Source organism: Madurella fahalii, assembly GCF_045866475.1.
Source record: "Madurella fahalii IFM 68171 DNA, scaffold_1, whole genome shotgun sequence".
NCBI classification, from domain to species: Eukaryota; Fungi; Ascomycota; class Sordariomycetes; order Sordariales; genus Madurella; species Madurella fahalii.
In genome coordinates, this window is record NW_027263971.1 from 3761815 (window position 1) to 3780984 (window position 19170).

The 19170-nt window shown below is 56.4% G+C and overlaps 4 protein-coding genes across 4 annotated transcripts; 1 reads left to right on the top strand and 3 right to left on the bottom strand.

The window, feature by feature from the left end:
• Nucleotides 1-696: 696 nt before the first annotated feature.
• On the bottom strand, nt 697-3933 carry MFIFM68171_01170 (Cortical protein KAR9-domain-containing protein; the record flags this gene model as incomplete). Its single annotated transcript, XM_071056592.1, has 1 exon — nt 697-3933. The coding sequence occupies one exon, from the start codon at nt 3931-3933 to the stop codon at nt 697-699; it is 3237 nt and encodes a 1078-aa protein (XP_070912693.1).
• Nucleotides 3934-6154: 2221 nt separating this feature from the next.
• MFIFM68171_01171 (uncharacterized protein) lies at nt 6155-7906 on the top strand (the record flags this gene model as incomplete). The annotated part of the gene is made up of 1 exon (XM_071056593.1): nt 6155-7906. One exon carries the CDS (start codon nt 6155-6157, stop codon nt 7904-7906), a length of 1752 nt encoding a protein of 583 aa, XP_070912694.1.
• A 1714-nt stretch (nt 7907-9620) lies between these two features.
• SGS1 (ATP-dependent DNA helicase sgs1) lies at nt 9621-15116 on the bottom strand (the record flags this gene model as incomplete). The annotated part of the gene is made up of 3 exons (XM_071056594.1): nt 9621-10985; nt 11049-14852; nt 14931-15116. 3 exons carry the CDS (start codon nt 15114-15116, stop codon nt 9621-9623), a joined length of 5355 nt encoding a protein of 1784 aa, XP_070912695.1.
• Nucleotides 15117-17957: 2841 nt separating this feature from the next.
• On the bottom strand, nt 17958-18901 carry MFIFM68171_01173 (uncharacterized protein; the record flags this gene model as incomplete). The annotated part of the gene is made up of 2 exons (XM_071056595.1): nt 17958-18610; nt 18697-18901. The coding sequence occupies 2 exons, from the start codon at nt 18899-18901 to the stop codon at nt 17958-17960; spliced, it is 858 nt and encodes a 285-aa protein (XP_070912696.1).
• Between the last annotated feature and the right edge of the window lie 269 nt (nt 18902-19170).

Here is a 19170-nt window from a genome sequence, read left to right on the forward strand (position 1 = left end):
AGCAGGCAGCATCACAAGTTTAAAAGCAACAGTAACAGATAAATAAACAGTTATAGAGAACAAGAGCAACAACAATCAATAACTGGCAAGGGGGTATGATCTGGGGTATATAAAAAACGGAGGAACAAGCAGCCCAAAAATGCAGACACAGAAGAAGAATAATGAGAAGAGAGGAGGAAAAAAAAAAATAGGAAGTAAAGAATTTTGAAGAGAAGATGAAAAAAATAACAGAAGAGGGAGGAAGAAGCGAAGGGGATCGAATCCCTCAATAGAAAGGCAATATCTATCCGCGCAGCCGTTCACCTTTCCTCCCCGCAACCCACGCACGGGGGCTAGTCTCTGTCCGGATATCTTTCCCTGACTTTGTCCGTGTGAAAATGTTCCCCAGACCATGCATGTTCCCAGCCTTGCTGAAACCAGAACCGAAACCGCCAAAAAAACAACAACAACAACAACAAACACAAAACCATTCTCTTCCCGAGGGAGTTGAGCAAAATACTCCTGTTTTGGGAGCCCCGTTGGCTCTCCTGACTTCCCTCTCTTGATCCTGGGATGTACCAAAAATATGACATCCTTCATCGCCCATCCATTTCAGATACCTTCATTTCCCCGACCTAGAAGCCTCGCACTGGCTGTTCGTCACGAGAAAATAAACCCCAACCGCATGAATTGAGGACAAACAATGAAAGTCCCCCGCTATCCCCTCCACCTCGGCCTCGTATCCTTCGGCTTCGCGTCCGTAGACGACGTGCTATTCTTGCGCATCGCAAACCGCGCGCCCGCCACCGCCTGGGGACTCTCACGCCCCGTGACGCTCGACGCCTTGGGCTTCGGCTGGGGCAGCAGACTGGTCCGCCTCGATGTGGCAGCAAGCGAGCTCGCTGGTCTAGGCGTCGAATCCGATGAGAAATCAAGTGGTTTCGGCGGTTGTAGCGAAGCACGTCTGTTACCTGTAGCCGGTGGGGCCGACGTCTGGGTGGTGAAGCGAGGCTTGGAGAGAGACCGCTGGGAATCCAAGGGTGCCGGGGACCTGAGGCGTTCTCGGAACGACAGGCGCGAGGCGGTTTTGGACGGGGTATCTTCGGGGATGGGCGATGCGGATCCCGCTCGGGAGAGTGGGCTCCGGAGGGTGGGCAGTTTGGATGATGATGATGATGATAATGGCGTAAAGGCTGAGACTGAGCGGACTGGCGTAGGAGTTGTCTTGGCATATGGGCTCGGAGTGGTGAGGGTGAGGGGTTTGAAGTTGTGGCCTGTGTCGACGTCTGCGGTGTTGGTTGAGCTATTCCACTTTGGCCGGTTACTTAGGGTAGAGGGCGGCCGGTTGCCCAAGGTCGATGACGGGCGTGAGACTCGGTTCCCGGTTGGGGTGGCTGACCCTTCTCTCGAAGAGACCGAGAGCGTCGACATCCTTGCTGTTACGGGCTTCCGGGCTATCTGGCTGGTCGGAGTAGGCAGTGACGACTGCCTGCGGTTGGACGGCTTGGGCAGATGGCCCACGGCGCTTGCTGATCGTTGCTTTGCGGCTTTAAGACTTGCAGAACTGCTTAGGCCCATGCTCGACATAATGACGGATGACGGCGGTGAGCTTTGAGGTGTCTCGATTCCGCTTCCGACGGTCGACAACACGTCGTTCGACAGCATGCTCGAGACCGAGTCTCGCAGCTGCTGCCCTTTCTTATCGGCCTGAAGCTCCTCGACCGAAGCATCGAGTTCCGCCATCGACTCCTTCAGCTCCTCCCACTTAGCTTGCATTTCGGCATGCAAACGCAAAATCTCCCCGTTGACCGTCAACCGGTCCTTGACCCCCTTATCAATGATGGACAAGACACGCTCGATCGCTGGGCCGTAGTGTGTCTTTTTGGCCTCGTAGTTCTCCATCTTTTTGCTCATCATTGGCTGGTTAGTAAGATGCAATCCCGCGTCGATCGCCTCGCGGAGCCTAGCCACGCTCCTCTCGACCGATTCGTACATCTTCTGGGCCTGCCGTCCGGCGCCACGGAACACAAGGACCCAGCGGTCCTCACCCAACTCTTTGCGGAGAGACTCGGCATCCTTTTCGAGCTTCCTGTAACTGACATCTAGGTCTATCCTCCTCGTCTCCAACTCCTCGCATGCGGTCGGGAATATACTCTCGGCTCTTGCCTCGAAGACCGAGAGCCTCATGGGCAAGAAGTCTAGCGAGGCCCTGAGGGGCTGCATCCTCGCGAAGAGTGCCAGGAGACTCGAATCGTCCAACGAGATGCCCGTCGCGCTAGGAGAGGGCGAGGTAGGGCTGACCGGGAACGCGGGAAGGTTAAAGCGGCTGCCGACGACCGGCAGACGCGCAGGCGCCTGGGGCGTCTCCTCGACGATGGTCTCCAGATCCCCGATATCCACGCCATCGCCGGTTGCGACAGCAAGGATTGACTTGTGGCGCCGTTCTTCCATCTCGAAGACCAACCTGCAGAGATCATCCATCTCGCTCTGGATGTCTCCAAGCACCATGTTCCACAGCTCTTCCCATTCCATGGCGATCTCGACCTGTGCCTTGACATTGCGCAGTGTGTTGCGCATCCGTGCCCATTCTTCGAGGATAGCCTCCATCTGGGCAACGGCCCGGCGCAGATCATCTGGTGAAACATGGTTGATGTCGTCCCGAGCCTGCAATTCTTCGATGGCGCCCACATAGACCTTGATCAGCTCCTCGAACCGGACGATGGCATTCTCGACCTCCTCGACGCCTTCGCGTCCGCCGGCAGCGGCCCATTCGACATCGTCGTCGCTCTCCAAGCCCCCTATCACTTCGGAAGCTTTGTAAATCCAGCCGCGGATCTGCTCGGCAGCGCCTATCAATGCCTTTGTGGCAGCCTGGGCTGTCGGGATCGCGGAGACCTTGCTGGACAACGAGTCGGCATCCGGGAGCTGTATTGATGTCAGTTGGGCAAGCTGATTCGCAAACGAGGCGCGTGACAGCGTATAGATTGATCCCGGTCGTTGGAGGCCCAGAGGGTTGAACGTGATGGAATCGGGATTGAAAACATCGCGAGCGGCGGGTGCTGCGGGATTTGGCCCACGATAGCTGTGGGGGGGCGTATCCTTCGGGAGGGGGGGCGGCGGGATCTCGGGCGTCTGAGGCGGCCGGGTATCCCGCGCGATGTGTTCTTCCCTTGTCTCGAGCTGGGCCTTGACGCCGTTTCCGTTTGTGTGCTCGGGAAGCCGGTACTTGTTTGTGTCCATTTCCAGCGGCTGGGAGGTGGCGATTTCCGGGAGAAGGTCGGGTTTCTCTGCAACAAGAGAGCCGTCCCGGAGCGGCTCGTCGAGTTCGGACGCGCCGTACGACTTGTCCGATTTCAAGCTCGATTTCGAGGGAATACGGACGACACCCTTCCAAGGGCGGCCCCGCCGCTCGACCACGGGATTTGGCGAGGTGGCTAGGTGGCCCTGATCGAGTTTCCGAAGCTGCTCTTCTGGAAGACGGCCGACGGGTTCGAGGTGGGACGGAGGCGGCGACGATGATTTGCGGTGCGCACCGAAGCCGAGAGCTTTTAATCGCGCTGCAAGTCCTGGCGATGGCTTCCGGGCGCGGTGAGTAGGTGGTGTTGAATTGGGAGTAGTGGCTGTCGAGACGTCATTGGCCGAGAGCTGCTGTTGTTGTTGTTGTTGTTGTTGTTGATGGTGGTGGTGGTGTGAGGGAGAGGGTTCTGGCGGGTCACCGGTGTGGCGGTTGGCGGTGCTGCGGCCGTGCTGGAGGTGTTGCTGTGGTAGTGTTGGTTGATCGGCGTCGAAGACACGGAGCTGAGCGAGCTCGCTGGGGATGCCGGAGAAGGTCAGCCCCGGAGGAACATTCAGGTTGCGTGGCTCGTCTCGGTCGGCTTTTTGGGCGGCTATATCCGTCTTGTCGGCAACATCACTATCGCCACTGCCCGGCGCAGTAGCTGTTAGAGTGGTCATTTACGGGATTTCTGGCGGCAGTGCGTGAGCTCGCCAACTGCTGGAACCCCGTGGTAGTATGCGGATGCTCAAGACAGCAGCCGATGGGCCTTGGCCTGCGTTCCTCCTGTGGGCCAAAAGTGCCTCTGCGGATGCGGTCACAGAGGAGCTACATGCGCCTCTCCCCATAAAATCCGGCAGGGTTCTGCCTAGCTGCGTGTCCGACTGGTTGGCTTCTGGAAGCCTGGCTCAGCGCGCCGGAACACTGGCGTGGACAGGAAACAACACTGCGCGAAACCCGGTGGCGGGGGGGGGGGGGGGAAGGCATGCGCTAAGTTACTGGCCAAAAGAGGTGCTGCTGCGGGGTTCTTCGGGTCTTGGGATGGACTCGATGGCGGCTGCGATTGGGAGCGAGAGTCCTGGCCAAAACCTTGCAGCTGGTGGGCTAATGCGAGCGGAAAGAAATCAATAGGCTCGCAGCAACCCGTAGGTGATTCCGTAGTGATTCCTGGATGGCCTTGGAGCCTCGTGGCTGTCGAAACAGGAAACGCTGAGGGCCGAAGGTAATTTCGCTCGGCGGTATTAGGCATTTGAATTGGGCAATCAGAAAGGTAAATCGCAAGGGAACTGAACTGTTTCGGCGTGACTTTGTGCGGCGCCTAGAGACGCCCTCCACGGCACTGTAGCAAGTGAAGTAATCTTAAACGCAAGTGCCCAAGCAGCAAAGTTTGCTGAAACACCAAACCCGCGCCCTTGTTGGGAGGCCTTTGGGAAGCACGTCTCCCGCTGCGGTGACGCGCAGTTGGGTTGCACGGGCGAGCACGATGGGGTGCATTAGTTTCGGTCGACTCCCCGTTCCCCGTTTCCACGGCTCTCTCATCTCTGGTTCTCTCTGGGGTTTAGTGTAGTGACAACCCGACAATTTCCCAACGGCAGTTGGCCGCCCACGGCGACCTCTAACAGGGTTTACGGCGCGGTCGGCGTTCTGGAATGCCATGATCCGCAGGCGTGACGGTTGACTGGGCCCGTTTTCACGAGGCTAGGGCTGTCTTTGGTTTACGAGGTCCAGGTTCCATCGGGGCATGTCCAATCTAGGAGTGACGATCACTTGGGATTCAATCTTGTCGAGATGCTTCGAGATGTGTAGCGCAGCAGCGAATGGCTTGTCTTTTGACTTTCTGACGGCACGGCCTGTCCGGAGGTTGCAAAGATGGCCTCTGCCGTTGCATCAACGTTCGTTGCGGCGTGTTACCACTCTTGGATGGTGGAATGCATGCACGTGTCCGACTTGCAGACACATGGACGGAGAAATAGTAACGTACAGTACGGTGGGTTACTGTACGTATACAAGTACCTCACTGTGCGCCAACCCTCTGGCTGCCAGGGGTTGTTTTCTTGGCCAATCAAACCTAATCAGGTGGCCAAGCTCTTTCGACTCGAATCGAAGCAATGGATCCGAGATATTTTGTTCTGTTGCCGGGGTGCTCCGGGGTGGACAGGAATTCCTCACAATTCCATCCGCCTCTCCCGGTATTAATACGCTGAGGCTTCTCTGGCCGCAGTGTACTATGGTAGTGTACAACAGGCATTCTCGTGGCCGTTGGCGGATGCTTTCAGGGAAGCCCCATCGAGAGACTGCATGAGTTAAATGAAGCAGTGATCTCGCCCGACTAACAGGTCGCTTCACGCGTTCCGCGTCCCCCCCCACAAGCGGGCCATCACGTCGGGCTGCTGGGGGCTGCTGGGTCTTCCTGGGACCATTTGCGTAATTGACGAACCCACCCTGAACCCCTGGCTGGGGCCCGCTCTTTCAGCGCATCAAACCGCCCCGGAGGGTTAGCCGATGCTCCCAGTCCGTCTCAGCAATTCTTCCGCCTGAAGCATCCCGATCCGGACCCGTCATTTTCTCCCTCCCTTAACCCGCAGTAACAAAAACACCGCTCTGCTTGAAGCCAGGTTGCAGCCTCGCGTCTTGTTCGATTGTTAGGTCGCCGCGGCACATCTTACACGAGCACCTAGTGAAGCCAGACCGGGAGTGTCGTTTGCCTCGATTTGCCTCAACCCGACCCTCTTGGACACTTGCACCGTGCCGTGTCTCGGCTCGGCGTCAACTGCAGCCCAGCCGTTTTGTTTACTTTCTCCCGGCTCTCTCACCCATCCCGTCTGTCCCGCTCCGCTGCCTGTCTTACGGGAACCAGCTCTCTCCAAAACGGACACCATCAAACGCATCCAACTGGAAAATATGGCTGCTGTCTCCGGAGAGCCCCCGAGCCCCCGCAGCGGCTCGCCCGCACCCGACGCCCGACCTGCCCGCGCACTCGGAGCCCGCCTGAACATGGCGCGTTGTTTTTCGACCGGGTCGACCATTTCGCACGGATCCGCAACGAGTGCTGAAGCGCCCCGTTTCCGGGATTCCCTCGGCAGCGACGCCTCGGCTTTCTCTCGCCAATCGTCGGCGAGCTATCCGCCCCTTGGCCCGACCGATACCAGCACCAGCGCCGACAGTACAGTGCCCGAGAGGAGAAGCACCAGCAGGCGGCGGGGCTACATGCGCCCCCAGGGCACCGACTTCGCCGCCAGTGCGCGCGCGAGAGAGAGCGTGCTCAGCCTGGGGAGCATCGCGCATTTGCAGTACTACTTTGCGCGGACCGGACTGCTTGATGGCAAAGGGGGCAGATTGGCACGGAAACGGGACAATAGGCCACACACCCTGGACTTGTCCGCCCTGGACCCGAGCGCATTTCTCTCGCCCAAGACGATAGTGACCAGTGATCACGATTCGAGCTATGCATCCATGGGGAGCAGTCCAGACCTGACGATCCACAGCGGCTTCGCCGCCGGCGCGTTAGGGACAGGATCGATTGTCGAATCCCCCGTTGAGGAGCACGCGAACCCGGATCAGCAAGATGAAGACTACTACTCTGATGACTTTGACGAGCACATGTTGCCGCCCACAACAAGCACCTACAACCATCGGGAGAAACCACTGCCCAAGCCGCCGACGATCACCGAGCTGAGGTCCGACCTGACTCGCTCGCTCGACTTGGCCGCCATGACGTTGAAGGAGGCCAGGGACGCCCAGCCACCCCCGGAAACCGTCACGATTCAGGTCGAGAGGGCAGATTCACAGCAAGCCCCAAACCCGCAACAATCCCAAGCCCCGCCAAGGAGGCCCTCGATCTTTCAACCCGATGCCGACGCCGGATGGTTCGAGATCCAAGGGATGAACATCCTCGATGTCATGACCCTCGCCATTCGGGCCGCCAAGATCTACTACACGTCCCACGACCGGCCCGACCGTCTCGACGCCATCAAGTCCGAGAAGCAGTTGCGCGGCGAGCTGCTGTCCGTCATGGACATCCTCAAGCGCATGGCGACGCGCCTCTTCACTGGCGGCATGCGCGAAGACGAGTTCCAAACCATGAATGCCTGGATCGCCGGCGTGCGCGCCATGCTGGCTGCCGAGGACGAGCTTGAGGCCGCAGAGGTCGCCGAGCGGGAGAGCTGGACGTGGATGAACCCGGAAGGCTGGGAGGGCCGCGAGTTTGAGCGCGAGGAGGCATTCATGCGGTCCATGCTCAAGGGGCCAGACCCCGTCGAGAACATGCCGGTCCTGCCGGCGTGGAAACCCATCGACCGGACCCAGCCCCTGGCACAGCAGTCGCTGCCCACTCCCTTCCTCGCGGCGCTATCAAACGGCCAGCGCCTCATCCAGTTGCATAACTGCGCGGTCCGCAAGTCGCGCCGGCGGTTCGGCGCCATCCCGACGTTCTACGCCGATACCCGGAAACCCTACCGCGGTGCGGACAATCTGCGTTACTGGCTCAAGGCCGCCGAGTTGCGGTGGGAGGTGCTGCTCAAGGCCGACCCCCTGGGCCTCCAGTACAACACGAGTCCCGAGCTGTGGGTCCAGTTCGAGGACGCCGTGCTCCAATGGTGCCGCAAGGTGCGCGAGGAGATCGTCACGGAGCTGCTGGAGCCCGAGCAGGACTAAATACCGTCCCCCGACAAGCCTGTTGCCACCATCCGGACTATGACATGTGGGCCCTGAATGGGAAAACAGACCTTTTTTGAAGGGTGGATAAGAGGGTGCAAGGGTGTGGGTATGAATGACTGAAAGATGTTATGACTTTGTGATATGGGACGGCCTGGCCGCTTCAAATCTTTGCTTACCCCCTTTTAGAAATTTTTATTCCTTATTTTTTTTCTTTCTTTTTCTTCTTTCATTCAACTATCGCACGGGAACCAGACCGATAGGGGCTTGGCACCCCCTTTTTTTTTTTTTTTTTTTTTTTTTTTCAACCCGCACCCCATTATTTACCAACCCACGTTGTTGTTGACTTTCACACCTGCATTACAGCAGCGAACCGGGTTTTTCTACCTCCTTTTAACCTCCTTTCTTGTTCCCTTTCGGAAAAACAGATGGAGTGTCTTTTGTCCCACATTATTTATTCCCATTATTACACTCTACTTCTCATTGGCCTCGTCACCATACCATACTGCACCATACACCATACAGATATACCCTAGCATATAACCACCATGGATAAAGGCGTAATGGTTTTTGTTTTTTCTTATCTTCTTGGATAATGTATTGAAAGGGAGGGGGATACGGAGGGGGGGGAAGAGAAGCTGGTCGACAATCAATCTGCACACACATCTCACATCAGACCGCCACTCTTCAGAATGTAGCTTGATGTGTTGTTTTATTCGTCTATCTGCCCTTTCGCAAATGCCAATGATGTGTATGATGCGATTCCGTGCTCGCCATTCTAATGTGCCATGCTCGCTTGCTTTCACGCCAGTTTCATTGCGCCTCCGCCGCTAAGCTATGCATAATGTGTGTATATGTGAGTAGGGGTTAGTGCAAGTGAAGTGCTGGGCTATCTACGAGATACATGGAGCATTAGTGCTATGCCGCGTGATGTGTGAAGACGATGACCCTTTCCCCTTTCTCAAAACTCCTCATCCGTCGTCCCCATTCATGCATGCATCAGAGCGTCAAAATCGGCCATCCATGCCAGTGTCAGAGTCAGATCCACCACCCAAAAATGCAAAGAGGACCAAGCAAGCAGTCTCCCGAACTCCTTTTTAGCACCCACCCCTTTCTGCCGCCTAGTCTATCCGCCCAAACTCCGTTCATGCTGTTTCGTTCCATGTGATGCTCGTGAACGCCCACGCTCAGTGCTAAAGGGGTATTGTAGTATAACTCGCTCGCAGCCAGCCAACCAGATATGAGCAATGCAGCAAGATGCCATGTGAAAAGATCAGGTCGCACCGGGGATGAGAATCAGTTCGCGTAACGTGAACGGTTCGTGTAACGTTTCGCGGAACCTGAAGATCGGCTCGCGTAACGTATCGCGTCACAATAAGAATTGGACCACGCGACATATCGGTCAGACCGCGAAGGCGAGATCTGACTGCGCGACGGTGAGATCGAGCCGCACGAGTGTACAGATCAGACCGCGTATTCATAAGACCAGATCGTCGTAACGGTTAAACCGCTCAGGTAGAGATCAGATCGCGGCAGGAGAAAAAAAAAATAAAAGAATGGATCCTATTAGGTCCAGTGAGCTAGCCAAGGTAGCTCTGCCTCCTTGGGGGTGGATAGCCACCATGCAAAGTATAACCCCCCCCTGGAAGTGTCAAAATATGAGAACGTCCCGTGCGTGAAGCGCCGTGAAGTACGAGTCATCAGACTCCAAGCCTTAATGAGGCATGAGAGGGATGCCGCTGCCCGATGGCCTCTTTGAACCGGCTTTTGATGCAGAAGTCCTGCTTCGGGCACTGCCTGCTGGAGTGTTGCCCCTTCCGAACTGTCTGCTGACCGAGCTCCTACGCTTAGACACGCCGCCAGCCGAGCTGGCACGAGGAAATGAAGAGCCGCCGCCTCGAGCACCCCGGTTCTTTTGATAATATGACTTCTTGCCGCCTCTCCAGTTGGAATTAGACGGCCTGTTGCTGCTGGTGCTCGCACTAGCGGCGTTCTGCGAGGATGAGGATGACTTTCCGATGTAAGGCTTGCTAAGTTCCTCGAATCGCTTGTGCCACTGCTGCACGTGGCTGGCCTCGGATCGCGTGATAGAGGTTGCTCTTGTAGCATTGTCGGCGAAGTACCTCGAGGACTGGAGGCCTTCCTCGTCCTCGTCCTCATCCTCGTGCTCCTCCTGTTCCTCGTCTTCATCTTCCTCATCCTCAGCAAAGACACCACCTTCTCTCATGTCATAATCTTCATCGTCACTGATGAGATCGACAATCTCCTGCTTCTTGTTCTTTGATGCAACCATAGCCGCAGAATACTGGGCTTTCCCCATCATCTCCAGGTACTGGCTATGGAATTTCTGGATGAGCGCGGCAAACTTGGCGCCATAGAGGTCCACTTTGGACTTGTCAACACCACGAATGGTATACATCTTGGCAACGCTCGTCGTCCAGCGGATAGCCATCTCCCGGTATTGCTGTTCAGTGAACAGGGCCCGGCGCAGGCCATGCCTGTTGCGCAAGGTCTCTTCGACATCGCCCGCTTTGTCGACAAAGGCCTGGACAATAGCCTGGTGGATATCATCTATGCCGGCTTCGTCAAGCCGTGTGTCTCGGGAAATCGGAGGACCGAGCTCATCAAGCGTCTGTTGCCGTTGACGAGTTGGCGCCAAACGACGATGAGGAGGAACAGGCTCGAATGCATCTTCCTCATCCTCCTCCTCCTCCTCCTCCTCCTCCTCCTCCTCCTCCTTCCCGGCCTCCTCGTCAGACACCACGAAATCGTCCCTCTTGTAGCCGTTCCCATGCAGACCACGGCCAGAACCATAACTGGTCTCTTCATCCTCCTCGTCTACAAATGTCGAGACGGTGGATTTGGGTTTTCTTTTTTTGGACAGGGCTGGGACGGGCGACGAAATATTTGTTGACGGTGGAGGCCTCCGACTCGTCGTGGAGTGGAAGTCTGAAGGTCCATCATCCGGGGGAGCTGCCCTGACGTTGATCCTGGCCCGGCCCGACGGACGGCCGACTCTCGGCACTTCCAACCGCAGTCGTCGCCTACCATCAAGATACTCCGTGGCCAACGGCCCGATCTGCCAAAAGTGTTAGCCCAGCAGGGTTCGGCAGGCTTCAGAGTTCCAGAAAGGGTCACTTACAGTAAAATGGTTGATAGGCACTTTTCCTCTGCTTACCATCTGTTCATCCCCGAGAGCACCCTCACCATGCAGAGCCATGGCGACGCGCTGCACTTCATAGGTCTTCATACCCCTACAGCGCCCAAAGCCCTCGGCACCGTCGTGTTTGGAGCGATTTCTACCCGTCACGATCTCGACCACCCTCCCCAGCGTGACTGGCTCTGTCGAACGGACGGCCATGAGAATGGCCACGGCGCAATCGGTGAAATCTTGCATCTCAATTGCCTCGTCCGTCCCGCCATTCTGGCAGTTGTCGCAGTTATTGTGGCATCGAGAAGCGTCGATCTTCTCGCCAAAGTATTGGAGCAGCTGAACCCGGCGGCAGGTCCGCTTCTCGCAGTAGGACACCATCTGGTTGAGCAGGGCATGCAGTCTCTCCTTCTGCTCTGGAACCTTGGCGTACTCGCGGTCCTCGTTGATCATCCGCCTCAGACTCGGGAGATCGGTATAGGAGAAATAGAGGTAGCAGCCGGAAGGCTTCCCGTCCCGGCCGGCCCGTCCAGTCTCTTGGTAATAACCCTCCAGGTTCTTGGGCATGTGCTGATGAATGACGAAGCGCACATCTGGCTTGTCGATTCCCATGCCAAAGGCAATCGTAGCAACGACGACCTGGACCTCACCGCGCTGCCAGAGCCTCTGGACCTCTGCTCTGGTGTCGGGGTCCACTTGGGCATGGTAGTAGCGGGCCTTGATCCCGTGCTTGGTCGCGAGTGAGTCGGCAGTCCCTTCGGCCGACTTCCGCGATAGCGTGTAGATGATGCCACTCTGACCAGGATACTTAGTATTGATCAGGTCCGCCATGCCCGCAACGAAAGTCGGCTCCCTCAGGATGACTTGATAGTACAAGTTGGGCCGATCGAAGCTCTGCGAGAAGACTTCGCAGCCGTCCATGTGGAGATTGTGTTTGACGTCAGCAATCACGTTCCTGGTAGCTGTGGCTGTTAGTGCCATCACCGGCACGCCGGGAAACGTCCGCCGGAGCTCGCCGATTTGCTGGTAATCGGGGCGAAAATCATGACCCCAGTGGCTCACGCAATGAGCCTCGTCAATCACGATGCGCGCAAGCTTCTTCTTCCTATACAGGGTCTTGAGCCCGTCACGAAATGCCGGGCTCTTGATGACCATTTCAGGCGTGATGTAGAGCAGCTGGAGGAAATGCTCCGGGTTCGCCTCGTTGAACATTCCGAGAATGTGACTGCGAAGGTTCATTGGCAAGTTCGAGTTGAAGGACTTTGCGAGGATGTTGAGCTCCTCCAAGTGAGCCACCTGATCGGTCATAAGGCTGAGGAGAGGCGAAATGACGATGGTGATGCCACGGGTCTTGCCCGAGTTTACCACAGCCGGGAGTTGATAGCAGAGCGACTTGCCGCCTCCGGTAGGCATTAGCACAAACGCGTCTTTGCCAGCCAGGGTGGCATTGATAGCTTCAAGCTGGTTGTGCCGAAACTCGGTCATCCTGAACCGGTCCTTCAGCGCCCGGCGGACATCCGCCGACCAAGGGTGTCTCATTAGGTCTGCGCGGATAGATGCCTTGGGTTGTGTTGAAGGGGCATTCCTTGCAGGAGGTCTCGTTCTCGGAGGAAGCCCGGCATTTCCTGACGACTCGGACAAGACTGACCGCGCCCGATGCCTGTCACGATCCGAAGCGAGCGCGGACCGTCGCTGCTCAAAGCTGTCGGCAGCAGCAAGCATCTCCTCGTCGTCACTGAAGCCCTCGAAGTAGTCATCGAGGGGTGCTCCTCTAACCTTGGCCGGGGTTTTTTGCGATCGCGGAGCCGCTAGCTTCGACGCGGACGGCTTCGACCGCGAAGGAGCATTCGAGTTGGCCAATGTCATCAAATCCGCCTCCTCGTCGGTGACAAATAGGTCCTCGTCTGGTATCTCTGCAAGTGATCTATTTACAGCGTTGTCTGAGCGCACTTTGTCCTGGGTGGCCGAGCTATGAGCCCGCGAGGGTGAGAAAGGTCGAGGCGCCACATGCTTGTTTGCTGGAGTGCTCTCTGCCTTCCAGCGGGGCTGGGTCTGGGAGAGCTGTGTTTGTAAGATGATTTGGGAGTTGTACTCGGGGATCGCGTTTTTCTCGTTTGATAGAGACTTGTGTGAGGGTTGCGTAGCGAACACGACTGGGGTGTCCGGCGAATCGGGGGCTGCGATGGAGTCATTCGGGTCCTTGAGGAAGTCGAGATCGTCAACACCCGCGGCAACAAGATGGCTGATGAGTTCTGCCTCCTTTGCCTGCACTTCCTCCGACAGCTGGTCCAGGCGGGCCTCATCCTCTGTTGTGTCCAGGCCATCGTCAAATGCATCCGTGAGTGCAGCAACAAGCGCCTCTCGTTCGTTGCTTAGTTCCTTGAAGGCGTCGTATTCAGCTATGACGCTCTTCAGAGCCTTTTGTTTCTGCAGCAAGGGTGCCCGAGCAATTCGTACCCGCTCGCGTTCCCCTTTCGGCGCATTCACACGGAGACACTTGGTCCACTCCTCCCGATTCTTGTTCAACTGGTTTTCAACAAGGCGCAGCTGGCTCTCCAGAACAGATGGGCGTCTGAGCAACAATTCTAGGACATGTTTGTTCCGCTCAAGTTCAGAGTTCACGGAGCCCTGTGAGTTTCCCTTGCGCTGACTCCCCTGAGAGGCCTGTGCTTCGTCAGAAGGTGCCTCTTCAGCACTACCGCCGGATAGATAAGCTCGAGCTTCCACCGAAGAGTATGTGGGAGAATTCATTGGAGGAGGCGCCTCGAGTCTCGGCAGGGCCTCGGCTGTGTGAGACGACATATCCACATCCATGTCCTTGCCCCGGCTAACCGCGTGGTGAGTCGTACCCAGGTCGCGGCTTGAAATATCCCCCGGGGCGGATTGGTGCGAGAGCGGTGCGGTAAATTCGTCCTCCGAGTCGTAAACCACGTCCGGCCGCGTCCTCTTATGTGGAATAAAAGCTTGAACGGCTGGTTCGTCTTGTGTGTTGCGATTATCGGGAGGACTCGGTGATGAAGATGTCTTGCGTTTGCGATTAGATGACGAGAAATCAGGCTCGAGAACTGCAGGTGCTGGGGTACTGGCGGCAATAGTGGCGCGGCAAAGGTCGCTTGTCGTGCTGGCCAAACCCGGGGGTGAAGATACCGAGAGTTGCCTGGCGGCTGGTCGGAGAACTGATGAGGGTTGGATCAGTTCATCAATGTCCGGAAATTCATCACCGTCATCGTCGCCGTGACTGTCAGCAGCAGCAGCCTCCTCCTTCTTCTCCTTGGAGCCAGCTTCGCTCCTCGGCTTCCTCCCCCGTCCAGACACCGGTTCCGGGCGCTCCGCAAAATCCTCGCGCCACAGCCTCCGATCCTCACCAAAGCCCAGTACCGAACTGGAACCGTCGTAGTTATCGGCCTCTGTTAGGTCGACGGCGTCGGAAAACGGGTCGTCAATGTCGACAGGCCCGGGGGTAATGGCGGGAGACGCTGCCTTCCAGGTCTCGTGGCCAGAAGGCAGCGAGGTGGCCTTCTTGCTGGGCCGAACCGCAGATGACAGGGCGTTGTGTGCCAGCGAGGCCGAGTATGCGCGTTGCAGTGGTCCAATTGGCGTCGTCCCGGTCGTGGATGCCGGGGTAGGAAGAGGCTGCTGCTTGGTAACCAAGGTCGGGCGGCGCGAAATGGTGTCCGAGGATGTCGCGGTCGCTGCCCTTTCCATCACGGCTACCGTGTCAGCGTCCCGCCTGCGGGTAATGGCTTGGCCTTCATTTGCGGAGGAGGGTTGTGGAGGGAAGGGAAGAGGATTGGACTTGGAGTTAGCGGTGGAAGTGGAAGTGGTGGTGGAGGAAGAATGGGATGAAGATTTTGGATTCGCGCCCTGGTGCACCTGCGAGGCCTGCGAGGGCTCTGAGGGCTGGAAGGGCGTGCCAGAATGCCGGGGCGGATGGGGCAGGGAAGAGGAAGACTGGTCGAGCTCGCCCGGCGCGGCAGGCAGTTGCGGTCCCGCAGGCAGCGATCGCGAAACGTTCTTTAGCAGCCAGGGCAGATGCTCGCCGAGGTTGTGGCGTGTCATGAAGCCGAGACGGAACAATTGTCCCGGACTGCGACCAGGTGCATTTGCGTGTTGGACATCCAATGGGTTCCACGGCGGGAGAAGTGCGCGGAGGAACCAGCGTGTTTGGCTGAGCGGGGAATTCTCCATGGAAAAGAGCTCGACGCGTCTCGGACCAGACGCGGCGTCAGGTGCCAGCGATGCCAAGCCGGCGGTAGGTGGCCCATGCTCTTAGGCGCCTGCGGCTGCCCGCCAGGTCACTAACCGCAGGGCCAATCTCCCACTACCACAAGTGGTCGGAAATAGGATCTGGTAGGGAACTTGGCAAAGTGATGGAGCAGAAAATGCTGGTGGAAATAATCACCTACCTTCCCCAACAATGATCTCTTGAGGCCAAGGTCGACGCACCACACTCTGTCCGGCGTCTTCGGGTTTCTATCGGTGAAGTGATTAGTTTTGGCTCTGTCTGAGATTGTTGAAGGGGGAAATGTTGTGTTTAAGAGAATGGTTGGGGCGGCTACCTCTCCCGTGGTGGAAGCGAGGGAGCGAGTTGTAGGAGGCAGAGTACAGGAGAGGAAGGAAGAGTGCCGGGGCAAGAATTTATACCTGGGATAGCCGGCACAGCTAAGGGTAATGGCTTCGGATGAGAAAGACCAATAAGGGGAGATATGTTGGAAGGTGATGGAGGCGGCGGCTACGTCTCCTACAGTGGAAGCGAGGGAGCGAGTTGTAGGAGGACAAGTGCAGGAGAAGAAGGATGAGTACCGGGCAAGAATTCATACCTGGGACAGCCGGCACGGGTGAGGGTAATAGCTGCGAATAAGAAAGACCAATTAAGGGAGACATCTTGGAAGGTGATGGAGGCGGCAGCTACGTCTCCTATAGTGGAAGGGGGGGAGCGTGGTGTGGGAGGGACGTTGCGGGTGAGGGAAGTAGAGTGCCGGAGACAGAACTGATACCTAGGACAGCCGGTTACGGGGATGGGGTAATGGTTTCGGATGGAAATGATCAAATAAGGTGAGATAGCTTGGGGGATGACGGAGGCGGCGGCTACCTCTCCCGTGGTGGAAGTGAGGGAGCGAGCTAAAGGTGGAAGAGTGCTCGGGACAGAGCTTATACCTAGGGCGGCCGGTGTGGGATGAGGGCAACGATTTCGGCTGAGAAGTATGAAATAGGGGAGGTCTCCTGGAAGATGATGAAGGCGGCGGCTACCTCTCCCGTGATGACAGCAAAAGAAGCGATGTCTAGAGGGAAGAGCGTGTGAGCCATAGGAAGAGTACTGCGAGTAAAATTCATACTTAGAGCAGCCGATGGTGGCGAGATAAAAAAGAAGGATCAGTTAAAGGGAGGTCTCTTGGAAGATGATGGAGGTGAAGGCTACCTCTCCTGCAGAAGGTGACAACTCGGATAGGGACTAGGTTTCGAATAAGAGAATTTCTCCTAGGACGATAAAGGTGTCGGTAACCTCTCTCTGCAGTGGAGGTGCGGGAAGATGCAAGAAGAAGAGTGGTAGAGACTAGAACTTATATCGTGCAGCCGGGCTAAGCGTATAGTGTAAGGATACCAAATGATCGCCTTTAAATAGCGTACTAGTATTCCCCTGAGTGATGGACCCATGGGTGGAAGAGTGTGACGGAAGAGGAAAATCATGGATGTCTGGCGCCTCGGGCCAATGGCGCGAAAAGAGGACTAGTGCTGAAATTTCCGATGACCAGTGAATTTGTGCTTACAAGGCATGGACTTTGATATCCGTCCGAAATAGGCCGCTCAACATTAAGATCAGGCTTGCGACTTATAAGGAAATGAACTTTACGGGGAGGAGATGCCGAGAGAATGAAGTGAGAAATACAAAGGAACAGGATCCCGAAAGAAATGTTATATTTGGAGTAAGATGATCCAAGGTGACAAGTTAAGGGGTATTTGCGACGTTCGCGGCGATGGTCTTGGTGACTCTGGCAGCGACTGTTTCGGCCAGTTCCTCCGACTTGTGGGCCATCTCCGTCTCCAGTCGCTTGAACTTCTCCCTGGCCTTCATGTGCAGGTCCTTGACATAGCCGACTGTGGCGAAATTGATTTTGCTGAGCATAGCATCAGAGACCCTCGATAGAAGAGATATAGGCAGGTGAAGGAGATTTTGACAAGTTATAAGAAGATATCTTCGAGAAGAAGGGGGATAAGTGTATATATGGCGCCTTGTTTAGCTGCGTTTTATGTGCACCTAAGAAGGAGAAGAAAAAATATATGTATTCTGCGAGAGTATAGGAGAGGAAAGAAGCCGTACGATACCCGGCTTGACTGTCTTATTTCTAGCTGGAGATCGCTTGGTAGCATTCTACACAGAGGCTTCTTTGCAGTGGGTCCTTTAGATTTGCCGTAGTGGTGGTGGCTTGACTCGTTGGAATGGATTTATCTGGCTCACAGCGGTAGCTGGAATGTGTGATTCAATCGATGCGCATAGCGGCATCCCATGTTGCGTAAAGGGTACTGTACCCAGACTATCGCCGTGGTACAAAACTTGTCAAAATCTTTGTGTTCCTCTGTGGCTTCTATCCTAATTCTCCCCATATCTGGAGATATTGGATAGAGTTCGCTAAAGAGTCCATGCGATAAATATGTCTATGTTGTGATTATGATTCTTCTATACTACTATCCAAATACTGACAACTAGTACAATGATGGTTTTCCTCTAGTATGTTAAGAGCTCATACCCAACACACTCGGTTTCTACCGCATTTTATCTATCCGTTGTCGAAGCAAACATCTATCCCGCTCCGCTCTGAACGCCGCGCTGTCTAGATCGTCGGTCTCCAAAAATTCAACAAACCCCCTTTTTCCCATACCCTTATCAAGATCCCACGTTCCTCAAACCGAATCGTCCGCCATGTCCACCTTTCTGCTCTCCTCAGCACCATTGAACAAAAACATGCCTGCCACCAACAACTTCCCCGCCCCGGAAACCATCAATGCAATCGGCGAACCCAGCCTCTTGAAGATGAACGCGCCGGCCAGCGTCCCCAAAACCAACGAGCCCAGAAACCCGGCCCTCCGGTTCCGCGGCCTGTTCCTCAACGCAAACAAGTCCGGGTCGATCACCAGGTCCACCCACGCGGCCGTCGCCATGGCCGTGCTGATCTCCGTCATCCTCAGCGAGCGCGACTGCACGACCTGGCTACCCGCGGCCGACGCCAGCAGGCCGATGGCGACGAGGGTCCGGGAGGAGGACCGGGCGAGCACCCCGCCGGCGCGGGCGAGCTGCACGGCGGCGGCGGCGAAGACGAGCGCCGTCTGGGCAAGGTTGCAGAAGACGAGCCAGAGGCGGCGCCGCGGGCCGATGACGTGGCCCAGCTGGCCTGTCAGCCAGGCCGAGGCGAGGAAGAAGCCCAGGGCGACGCCGATGTTGGCCGTGACGAACATCTCACCGTCCATCTCGGGGAGCACGATGGCCAGGATAAGGAAGACGGTGTTGCCTGTCTGGTTGGAGGCGAAGCAATGAAAGTCGGGGAAGGAGATGGCGTCTATTACTTCCCCCGAGTGGGCGTGTTAGTATAGATTCGGATGATGGTGGTGGATATTAGTGGGATTGGTTTCATGTGTTTCTCACCTTGGAGACCAATGCAAAAGGTCAGGATGAGCAACTCAAGTTCGGCGAGTCCAGAGGGTCGGACGTTTTGGTTAAGGTATTGCCATACCGTTGATGTCTTCGATGGCTGATTTCTCTTGGGTGAGTTTTGGTTTTGATGTTGGTTCTCTAGAACCCCTCCCTCATTGGAGGAGGAGCTGCCAGTTTCCTTTCCAGGCGGCAGCATTGTGGGCACAAGTTGGCGGTGAGTGGAGGTTCAATTGGCTCCGGTGTTATTTGGATACACTAAGCCCAGCCAAACCTGGCTATGAACCGACACGGTGGTCTATGGACGGCACAGATGGGGTGACAGTGAGGAATTGTATCTCCCGAGTATCATGGGAGACGGGGGCTACCAGGAAATTTATCAAGAATACTGACCGACAGGCCGACTGGCCGACTAGGGACGTATGACACATCGCTTGTAAGTCTCGACCACATTTTATGGCCGAGCCC